Genomic DNA, 11479 nt, shown 5'->3' on the forward strand with positions numbered 1-11479 from the left:
GGAGTGCAGTAGCACGATCTCATCTCACTGCAACCTCCACCTTCTGGGTTGAAGAGATCCTCCTGCCTCAGCCTCCCGGGTAGCTGGGACTACAGGAGCACTGCCACCATGCCCAACTAATTTTATTTTATTTTATTTATTTATTTATTTTATTTTATTTTATTTTTAGTAGAGACAGGGTTTCACTATGTTGGCCTAGCTGGTCACCAATTCCTGACCTCAAGTGATCCACCCAACCCGGCCTCCCAAAGTGCTGGGATTACAGTCGTGAGCCACCGCTCCCGGCCCAGACCAGGATTTTTAAGGGCCACTTATTCCTTGGGAGACACTCTAAAGTAACATCATGTATGGGGGTGCGGGTTCTCCCACCCCCAGGTCCCACAGCTGTGCCTATCAGGGCAGAACACATGGCGCCTTTCCAGGGTCACGTCCAAGGACCTGGCACCATAACAGTGCTAGGGTCAGCGCCAGGACTGTGCGACTCCCTTCCCCAAGTCTTGGCCCCACCTCGGGCCGAGGGTCCAGGAACCCCCGACGCCCTGCTCCTGGTCCCCGGGGCCCTGGGCCTGCGGCAGGTGAGGGCGGGGCCTCCGTGGGCAGGGCCTCTGTGGGCGGGGCTCCGCAAAACCTGCCCTGCCGCCGGGGATTGTCTGCCAGAGCCTGCGAGCGCCAGCCTAGATCGCAGACCAGACCTATGGCCGGGTCTCCCAGCCGCGCCGTGGGCCGGCGACTGCAGCTTCCCCTGCTGTGCTTCTTCCTCCAGGGCGCCACTGCCGTTCTCTTTGCTGTCTTTGTCCGCTACAACCACAAAACCGACGCTGCCCTCTGGCACCGGGGCAACCACAGTAACGCGGACAATGAATTTTACTTTCGCTACCCAAGTGAGTGCGGGGTGAGGGCGCGCGGGAAGCAACCCAAGCTTTGCAAAGACCCTCCGGCGTCTTGGGAGGGAGCATTTGGGTGCCCCCATTTAGCTGGGAAGCCATCTCGCTCTGAGGTGGAGAGGCTCTGGGTTTAAAATCTCACCCTTTCACTAGTGCCTGCTATGATCCAGGGTACCATGGTACATATACATTATCTCACTTAGTCTATGAGATAGACAAAGGTGGGGAAACTGAGGCTTGGTTAAGTGGCTGATTCAGGGTCACATAGTCACAAGTGGGGGAGTTGGGATTGGAAGCCAGATCTAGAGCCCCAGCTTTAACCATCCCCTTGTCCCACTCTCAGTTGGCCTAGTTGAGCTTTGCTGGGCTGTTCCAGAGACTGCCTTTCCTAGGGGCTCCACCCTGAGCATGGGAAAGAGAATCCTGCTGGGCAAGGAAGGTAAGAGTGGGGTTGTGAGAGGTCATAATGGCAGGTGTTAGGTATGAATTGCCCACACATATAGGCAGCCAAGACCAGTTGAGATCAGGCATTTCTTCCCCAGTCCCTCAAAGCTGGTCCTTTCAGAGACAAAGAGAAAATGAGACAACTGGCCAGTCGTGGTGGCTCACACCTGTAATCCCAGCATTTTGGGAGGCTGAGGCAGGCGGATCATCTGAGGTCAGGAGTTTAAGGCCAGTCTGGCCAACATGGTGAAATCCCCGTCTCTACTAAAAACACAAAAATTTAGCCGGGTGTGGTGGCAGGCACCTGTAGTCCCAGCTACTTGGGAGGCTGAGGCAAGAGAATCTCTTGAATTTGGGAGACGGAGGTTGCAGAGAGTCAGGATCGCACCACTGCACTTCAGCCAGACTCCATCTCGAAAACAAAATAAAACAAACAAAAAATTAGCCAAGCGTGGTGGTGGGCACCTGTAATCGTGGCTACTTGGGAGGCTGAGGCAGGAGAATCACTTGAACTGGGGAAGTGCAGGTTGCGAGGTTGCAGTGAGCCGAGATTGCACCACTGCACTCCAGCCTGGGCGACAACAGAGTGAAACTCTGTCTCAAAAAAAAAAAAAAAAGAAAGAAAGAAAGAATAAAAGAAAGAAAATGAGTCACCCTCTACCTGCTAATCACAGAGCAGGAAGCATGGCAGGAAGCATGGCAGAGTCATTAGCCCATTTCACAGAAGGGGAAGCTGAGTCTCAGAGGGGTTGTGAATTGTTCACGATAACCCATCAGGTGAGTGGCAGAGCTGGAACTAGAACTCAGGCATCCTAAGCTTTTTGCCCAAGTCACCTGCCTGCTGACAAGTTTCGATAGAGAGAGAGTTAACCTCCCACCCCCACCCTTGGCCCCATGGGAATAGAGCCTCTCCTTCAAAGGTTGGGGACCCTGTCTTGCAATTTAGGCCCTAGGCAGCTGGGACCAAGAGCACCAGATCTCCAGAATTTATCACAAGTGCTTGGGCAGGTCATCTCCAAGCCTCAGTTTTTCCCATCTGAGCAAGGGGAAAAAGGATGCCTCAGTTTAAAGGAGATACATTCAAACAAGGCCTAGAGTGTGAGAATCTCCTATTAAAAATTTCCAGCTGTCATTACCCTACTTCCTTTTTTTCTTTCTTTTTTTTTTTTTGAGAGAGTCTTACTCTGTTGCCCAGGCTGGAGTGCAATGGCACGATCCCGGTTCACTGCAACCTTCACCTCCCAGGTTCAAGCAAATCACCCTTCTCAGCCTCGTGAGAAGCTGGGATTACAGGCGCCCACCAAAACGCCTAGCTAAGTTTTGTATTTTTAGTAGAGACAAGGTTTTGCCATGTTGGCCAGGCTGGTCTTGAACTCCTGACCTCAGGTGATCCAGCCACCTCGGCCTCCCAAAGTGCTGGGATTACAGGCGTGAGCCACTGCACCTGGCCCTATTACCCTACTTTCTGTATGCAGAGCTGATGGCAGGTGATCCCCACCTCACCCTGTTCTAGACCCAACAAAATGAAGCTCAAAATGCTGAGGATATAGAGGGTGAGGTGGAAACCTGGACTTGGGCATGAAATACCAGACCCCCCACCCACCCTAGGCAGGAGGGGCTACAGCTCCTCCCTCCCCATATTTCATCCACAGTCCTGGCTAGAAAAGAAGGATAAAGAGTTGGGAGGGAGCAGTCCAGATCTGACAGAAGTAAGCTGTTGTGTAAGGGTCTGACCTGGCTGCTTGCCATGAACCCCTGACTTGCTTCTCCTTGAAGCCCTCCTTATTACAAAGCCTTCCTTGGAGTGCAGCCTCTTGCCCCTGCGCTGCGATGGTAAGCTCTCCTCAGACATACAGTATTTCATCCCTGAATTGCAATAAGGGAGATGTAACAGGTGGGATTCCTACTTCTTTTTTTGCCCTAGGTTTCCATTCCTGTGGACTTGGATACTGTTGTGGGGGAAGGTTGGGCAGGAGGGAGGTGCAAGATCCCTAGAGCCTGGGGCTTTGATGAGCCGGGTCCTCACCTGTCCCTGTGCCCAAGGGAAGGGGTCAGGGCCAGAGGGAGGTGTAGCCGCTGCCCTTTGATTCGGGAGATGAAAGGGAGTTGTGCGGCTATTGCTGAGCTCCTGGACCGGCCAATGCCAAGACATGGCTAGTCTGAGGGTCCGTCTGTTTTCTCTGCTGGAAGGACCCTGAGAGCCCATCTGGTTCACCCACTCAGATGTTGAGAGTGAGCCAGAGAGGTCATGTGACCTGGCCAAGTCACACAGCAAGTTACAGAAGAGCCAGGCTAGAACCAGGTCTCTTGATTCCCCATCTGTGTCCTTCCCCCTACACTACAAGCCTCTTCTTCCAGAAAGCAAGTGGTGGAAAAATAACAAAGAAGGGGAAAAAGCCAGGGCTAAAGGGCCACCGAAGCAAACATGAGAAAGTGTTCTGAAAAAAACATGGACAGGTTCTTATTTTTATACGTCTCACAGACCTTACTTGCAGAGAGAGGGATTTAGGACAGATGGAATCAGGATCTTCCTGGAAGAGGTGGGGGATGAAGGATGTGACCAGGATCAGAGTGGCTTGTGATCTCTTCTAGGAGAGAGAATACAGCCCTACTGTCCCCTAGAGGCAGGCGGGATGAATGGTGGGGAAGTTGGGGGAGATGGCCCCCTCAGCTCCCCCTGCTTCTTCTTGCTTATCATATTTAATATCCATACTTTACAGATGAGAAAACAGGCTCAGAGGCTTGCCCAAGGTCATAGGATCAGAAGGAGGCAGGGAGTCCTGGAATTAACTGATTGATTGAAACAGGGTCTCACTCTGTCACCCAGGCTGGAGTGCAGTGGCATGATCACGGTTCACTGTAGCTTCCACCTCCCAGGCTCAAGCAATGCTCCTGTCTCAGCCTCCTAAAGTGCTTGGATTACAGGCATGAGACACCAGGCCTGGCCAGACCTAGAATTTAAATCAAGCTCTGCTAGATGCCAAAGTCCCAGCTTTAACAGCTTTCTTCTCCCATAATCTTGTCTGGTCCAGGATTTATCTAGCTGGATTGCAGAGAGGCAGTAAGAGAAGGAGGGAGAGTAATAGGTAGCTTTGGAGAGCTTTATCTTCTCTCCAGTCAAAGGTGCTTGGGGCTGGGCACTGTGGTTCATGCTGTTATCCCAGCACTTTGGGAAGCTGAGGTGAGAGGACTGCTTGAAGCCAGGAATTTGAGACCAGCCTGGGCAACAAACAAAGTGAGACCTCTTCTCTATAAAAAATAAAATTAGCCCAGTGTGATAACAAGCACCTGTAGTCCTAGCTACTCTGGAGGCTGAGGAGGAAAATTGCTTGAGCCCAGGAGGTTGAGGCTGCAGTGAGTTGTAATGGCACCACCGCGCTCAAGCCTGGACAACAGAGCAAGATTCTGTCTCAAAAAAATTTAAAAGTGAATGGGTTTTGTGGGGGTGGGGCGGGGTGAGCATCAGACTCTGTCCCACCCACACAGGCATCCTCTAAAGGGGATGTTGAGAGGTTGCCTTATCTTTTTCCTCCACCTCCAACTGGAACAGCCCCTCACCTCTCAGAGCCCAAAAAGAATTTCTCATTGTGGAATGTTCCCAGAGAAGGAGATTTCTTGATGTTTAGACTCCATTTGAAAGGTCAGAGCCTTGAGTTTTGATTCCCAACAAACCTGGGGTGGGAGATGTAAACACTTATACCACACAAGTTCTGGACTGGTTTTGGCATGTAATGGTCAGGAGCCCTTCGACCTAGCACCCTTCCTTATCTTGCTGTCCTTGAGCACTAGAATAGACATGGATTCTCTTTACTTTTTGCACAAGGAGAAAAGCAGCCAGTGGTGAGGCTAAAAGAACTTAGGGTGCCGGCTGAGTTTTAAGTGATGCCTCTCCTCCTTTTTTTCCCCATCATCTCAAATGTTTATCATTTATTTGAGTTGGGAACATTCAGTATCCTCCTCCTGTTTGAAATGATAGAACATATTATTGCTAACTATAGTCACTCTACAGTGCTATAAGGTCCTCAACTCCTAGGCTGGTTAGGACCGGGGCTGCACAGCAGGAGGTAAGTGAATATTACTGCCTGAGCTCTGTCTCCTGTTAGATCATGGTGGCATTAGATTCTTATAGGAGTGTGAACCCTATTGCGAACTGTGCATGTGAGGGATCTAGGTTGTGCACTCCTTATGAGAATCTAATGCCTGATGATCTGAGATAGAACAGTATCAATCTCCCACCCCCCCAACCATTTGTGGAAAAATTACCTTCCAGGAAATTGGTCCCGGATTCCAAAAAGGTTGGGGATCACTGGGTATAGATCACTAGATCTATACCTTATTCCTTCTATCTTAGATGTAATTGGCTGTAATTTTGTATCCTTTAACAATCTCTCCCTATTCCCCCTTCCCCCTACTCTTCTGTCTTTATTATCCTTTGTTCTACTTTTTACTTCTATGAGAGCAACTTTTTTTTTTAACTTCCACATATGAGTGAGAACATGCAGCGTTTAGCTTTCCATTCCTGGCTTATTTCACTTATAAAGTCCTCCAGTTCCATCCATGTTGCCACGAATGACAGGATTCCTTTTTTTTTTTTTTTTTGAGATGGAGTGCGCTCTTGTTGCCCAGGCTGGAGTGCAATGGCACGATCTTGGCTCACTGCAATCTCTGCCTCCCAGGTTCAAGTGATTCTTCTGCCTCAGCCTCCTGAGTAACTGGGATTAGAGGTGCCTGCCACCACACCTGGCTAATTTTGTATTTTTAGTAGAAATGGGGGTTTCTCCATGTTGGTCAGGCTGGTCTCGAACTCCCGAACTCAGGTCTGCCTGCTTCGGCCTCCCAAAGTGCTGGAATTACAGGCATGAGCCACCTCGCCTGGCCAGAATTCCATTGTTTTTTATGGCTGAATAGTATTCCACTGTGTATATATACCACATTTTCTTTATCCATTCATGTCTTACTGTTTTAGGATCTGGATGATTTGGGGAGTGGGTAGGTCTGGAGAAGCAGTGCAGGGTTGGGGACATTTAGTGTCCCAACCCTAGGGTTGGTAGCTGCAGACCTCTCTAATTTCTTTTTTTTTGGAGACACAGTTTCGCTCTTGTTGCCCAAGTTGGAGTGCAATGGCACTATCTTGGCTCACTGTAACCTCTACCTCCTGGGTCAAGCGATTCTATTGCCTCAGCCTTCCTAGTAGCTGGGATTACAGGTGTGCACCACCACACCTGGCTAATTTTTGTATTTTTAGTAGAGATGGGGTTTCGCCATGTTGGCCAGGCTGGTCTTGAACTCTTGACCTCAGGTGATCCACCTATCTCAGCCTCCCAAAGTGCTGGGATTACAGGCATGAGCCACTGCGCCCGGCCTCAGACCTCTAATTTCAGTACGTATCCAGCCCTCTTCCAGGGCCTTGCTAACTCATTTCCTATCTGCCCATGCATATGACACACATGTATAAAATCATACTTCTCTCAAAGTTATTGATTGCATTCTAAAGTTCCATAATTGAGCCAGGTGTGGTGGCTCATGCCTGCAATCCCAGCTACTCTTGAGGCTGAGGTGAGAGGATTGCTTGAGGCTAGGAGTTTGAGAGCAGCCTGGGCAGCAACATAGCGAGACTGACATCTCTATAAAAATAAATAAAGTTCAACGATTATTTTCTGACTTGTCGGTGCCTCATCAGATTCCACCAAAAAAAGGGGAGCATAATTTTTTTCTTTTCTTTTTTTTTTTTTGTTTTTTTTAAGACGGAGTCTCACTCTGTTGCCCAGGCTGGAGTGCAGTGGCCGGATCTCAGCTCACTGCAAGCTCTGTCTCCTGGGTTTACGCCATTCTCCTGCCTCAGCCTCCCGAGTAGCTGGGACTACAGGCGCCCGCCACCTCGCCCGGCTAGTTTTTTGTATTTTTTAGTAGAGACGGGGTTTCACCGTGTTAGCCAGGATGGTCTTGATCTTGTGACCTTGTGATCCGCCCGTCTCGGCCTCCCAAAGTGCTGGGATTACAGGCTTGAGCCACTGCACCCGGCCTCTTTCTTTTTTTTGACATGGAATCTCGCTCTGTTGACAGGCTGGAGTGCAATGGCACTATCTTGGCTCACTGCAACCTCCACCTCCTGGGTTCAAGTGATTCTCCTGTCTCAGCCTCCCGAGTAGCTGGAACTACAGGCACATGCCACCATGCCCAGCTAATTTTTGTATTTTTAGTAGACATGGGGTTTCACCATGTTGGCCAGGATGGTCTCGATCTCTTGACCTTGTGATCTGCCCGCCTAGGCCTCCCAAAGTGCTGGGATTATGGGCGTTAGCCACCGTGCCCGGCTTGTTTTCTTTATGATCAACCTCTTTCTACAAGAGACTTGAAGTCATTTACAGCCAAAACATGTGTATAAGAAAAGCAAAGGAGAGAAGCAGAACATAAATAATGAACCACATATGGGGCCTACAGTTGTCCAGTTGTGATTCCAGTGGAACTCTGAGCCCCAGGCAGCCAAGGAAGCCTCACACATGCAGTTCTTTGACTCTTCCATGCCTGTCTTCCTTGCTCTGTGAGAGTACGGACTGTGGCTGCCTTGATGACAGTTAATTCCCAGAGCCTGGTCCATGGTGTGCAGCACCTTGGCTGCCTGAAGGTAGGAAAGCAGACCAGTTCCTGGGGAAAGTGACATTTCTTAGCACTAAGTTCTAAGGGAAAATTTTCACAGCTGGGTGCAGTGGCTTATGCCTGTAATCTGAACAATTTGGGAAGCTGAGGCAGGTAGATCACTTGAGATTAGGAGTTTGAGACCAGCCTGGCCAACATGGTTAAGCCCCGCTTCTATGAAAAATACAAAAGTTAGCCAGGCAGGGTGGTACATGCCTGTAATCCCAGCTACTGGAGAGGCTGAGGCACTAGAATCGCTTGAACCCAGGAGGTGGAAGTCGAAGTGAGCTGAGTCACACCACTGCACTCCAGCCTGGGTGACAGAGTGAGACTATCTAAAAAAAAAAAAGAAAGAAAATTTTTACATGAAGCTATAAAATTGGGGTTTAGGGTGATAATAGCCCATTTCTCAATAACATATATACAACAAATGCAATAACAGTGCTCATGACACGCTTTCGCTGGTGTTTCTTGATTAAAGTAAAAAATATAGCATGGTATTACTATGTACATAGACCCAAGACAAAAGAAAACAGGACCAGATGGTTGGGGCTGAACATCATCAGACTAGGTTGATTCAAACCTTATTTACAAGTTTACAAATAGATGGGAGGGGGGCAGTTACAGAACAAGCTAATAACTAAAGCAAAGTATTTGCATTTACCTCATACCTCATTTTCTTTCTTTCCTTTTTTTTTTTTTTTTTTGACGGAGTCTCACTCTGTTGTACAGGCTAGAGTGCAGTGTCGCGATCTCGGCTCACTGCAAACTCTGCCTCCCAGAGTAGCTGGGACTACAGGCGCCCACCACCACACCCGCTAATTTTTTGTATTTTTAGTAGAGACGGGGTTTCACCGTGTTAGCCAGGATGGTCTCGATCTCCTGACCTCATGATCCGCCCGCCTCAGCCTCCCAAAGTGCTGGGATTACAGGCTTGAGCCCCACACCCAGCCGACCTCATTTTCAATATTACTGTATGTTATTATTTGTTAGAGATGGGGTCTCACTCTGTCACCCAGGCTGGAGAGCAGTGATGTGATCATAGCTCACTGTAGCCTCAGACTCCTGAGCCCAGGCGATCCTTCTGCTTCAGCCTCCTGAGTAGCTATAGGTGCCTGCCACTATGCCAAGTTGATTATTATTATTGTTTTATATAAATGGGCCCGCCAAAACTCCTAGCTAAGTTTTGTAGTTTAGTAGTGACGGGGTTTCACCGCGTTAGCCAGGATAGTCTCGATTTCCTGACCTCGTGATCCACCCGCTTCAGCCTCCCAAAGTGCTGGGATTACAGGCATGAGCCACTGTGCCCGGCCCCACAACTTTTAAAAAAATAACTGGGCACAGTGGGCCTCACCTGTAGTCCCAGCGACTTAGGAGGCCGAAATGGGAGGATTGGCTGAGTACAGGAGTTTGAGGCTGCAGTGAGCTATGATCATGCCACTGCACTCTTCCCTGGGTGACAGAGAGAGACATCTAGTAATAATGATAACTTAAAAATCCTCAAAAGGAAGAGGTATAGTCTCTGAAGTATGAGGGATGGAGGGTAGGTGTGAAGAAGGACTTTCTAGCAGAGAGGAAATGTTGAAAAGAAGCCTGTAGTGGGGAGAATTTTGAGCATGGAGAAAGTCAGGGACTGCAGCAGAAAAGAGCACAGGTTGGACTTCCAGCCAGTCTGTTGTAAGAGACCCAGGGATGAGGCAAATGAATACAGCAGAAGGCTTTACTCCCTTGCTCTGACATGAGGACAGCAGGGATGTCCGGGTCCCACTGCTCCAAGCTGGCCAGCTCTGTGCAGGTGGCTCAGAGCTGGGAGCCCCTGACGTGCCTGAGGAGTTTTATAGGCTCGGCTCAAGGCAGCCCTGGCTGGTGAGAGCCAGGGGCACTGGCAGGGTAGCTGACTGAATTATGGGCTATGGCTAGAGCAGCCCCCAAGTGCCCCACCTGTCCCTGCCCACTGCAGGCTTCCAGGATGTGCATGCCATGGTCTTCGTGGGCTTTGGCTTCCTCATGGTCTTCCTGCAGCGTTACGGCTTCAGCAGCGTGGGCTTCACCTTCCTCCTGGCCGCCTTTGCCCTGCAGTGGTCCACACTGGTCCAGGGTTTTCTCCACTCCTTCCACAGTGGCCACATCCATGTTGGCGTGGAGAGGTAGGCAGCCACCACCTACCCAGCTCCCCCAGGTTCACTAGGGGGGCCCCTGCCCATGGGCCCCAGATGTAGCCCTGTCCTTCAAGTCTGCTTCCTGACTCATGATTCTGGGTGTCACTTGGTTTCTCTAGGTGTCCTGCCTGTCCTTATTGCCTGATTTCCTCTCCCATCCTTGACCCTCACACTCAGCCCCACCTCCTCATTCTTTAGGGCCCTTGTTCCCCAAGAGCTGCGAGAAGGGTAGACAGCTCTGGTTCCTCCACCTAGTGTGGCTTTTGTCAGCCAAGTCACAGAACCTCCTTGAGACTCGATTTCCTCATCTACAAACAGGGCCAGGTGATCCCTTCCAACTCCAGGGAGGAGCTTGACCTCCTTGTCTTTTCTCCAGAACTCCACCCCCACCCCACCCACCAAGTCATGCTGCCTGGCTTCATGCCAGGCAGAAGCCCAGAGGCCAGCCTCCCTCACCCCTCTTGTGCTCCCCCTTCTGCCCCATCTCCAGCATGATCAACGCTGACTTTTGTGCGGGGGCCGTGCTCATCTCCTTTGGTGCCGTCCTGGGCAAGACCGGGCCTGCACAGCTGCTGCTCATGGCCCTGCTGGAAGTGGTGCTGTTTGGCATCAATGAGTTTGTGCTCCTTCATCTCCTGGGGGTGAGAGTCTGGGGAGGGATGGAGTGGGGGGTGGGGGGTGGGGGGTGGTCAAGGTCAGCCTCTGAGCCAGGAGCGTGGGGGCGGGGGCAGGGTGCTGCCTCTCCACCTCACCGCACCTCCCCAGGTGAGAGATGCCGGAGGCTCCATGACTATCCACACCTTTGGTGCCTACTTTGGGCTGGTCCTTTCACGGGTTCTGTACAGGCCCCAGCTGGAGAAGAGCAAGCACCGCCAGGGCTCCGTCTACCATTCAGACCTCTTTGCCATGATTGGTGAGTCCTGCGAGGTGCAGTAGCAGGGCAGGGGCCTGGTCTGGAGGCCTCTGATCTGGGCTAGAGGCGACTGTCTCTTGTGGTGCTGACTGCAGTCCTGCGGTTGTGCCTGGGCACTCGTTTCCCATTTGGATTCTGCTGTGAGAGCTCTGGGATCTGCACTTATCATTCTCAACAGTTTTATTTTTTTTTTTATTTATTTATTTATTTTATTTATTTATTTATTTATTTTATTTATCATTCTCAACAGTTTTAAGTTCTTAGAATTCAGCCCTGGGGAATGCATATGCCCTGGGTCCTTTCTAAATCCACCTCCATCCCTACTTAAAACCTTCCAGGGCTCCCACCAGCCACAGGTTAGAAAGTGGCCTCCTCGGCTGAGGCAGGAGAATGGCATGAACCCGGGAGTCGAAGCTTGCAGTGAGCTGAGATCCGGCCACTGC

At 50.4% G+C, this 11479-nt stretch overlaps 1 protein-coding gene across 5 annotated transcripts in view; it reads left to right on the plus strand.

The window, feature by feature from the left end:
- The first annotated feature begins 654 nt into the window (after positions 1–654).
- The window catches only part of RHBG (Rh family B glycoprotein), a 17885-nt gene continuing 7060 nt past the window's right edge, over positions 655–11479 (plus strand). For 2 of the 5 annotated variants that reach the window (XR_002731951.2, XM_023214050.2), the window contains exons 1-5: positions 655–881; positions 5931–6052; positions 9925–10111; positions 10614–10764; positions 10889–11036. Coding sequence is in view for 3 of the 5 variants with exons in the window: in XM_023214050.2 (XP_023069818.1) it covers positions 9945–10111; positions 10614–10764; positions 10889–11036 (466 nt within the window). In the remaining 2 variants the exon portion in view is untranslated. Of the gene's footprint in view, positions 886–2501; positions 3223–5930; positions 6053–9924; positions 10112–10613; positions 10765–10888; positions 11037–11479 lie in introns of all 5 variants that reach the window. The other 3 variants (XR_002731950.2, XM_023214049.2, XM_023214048.2) reach the window with 3 other exon arrangements.

Source organism: Piliocolobus tephrosceles, chromosome 1 (assembly GCF_002776525.5).
Source record: "Piliocolobus tephrosceles isolate RC106 chromosome 1, ASM277652v3, whole genome shotgun sequence".
Taxonomy (NCBI): Eukaryota; Metazoa; Chordata; class Mammalia; order Primates; family Cercopithecidae; genus Piliocolobus; species Piliocolobus tephrosceles.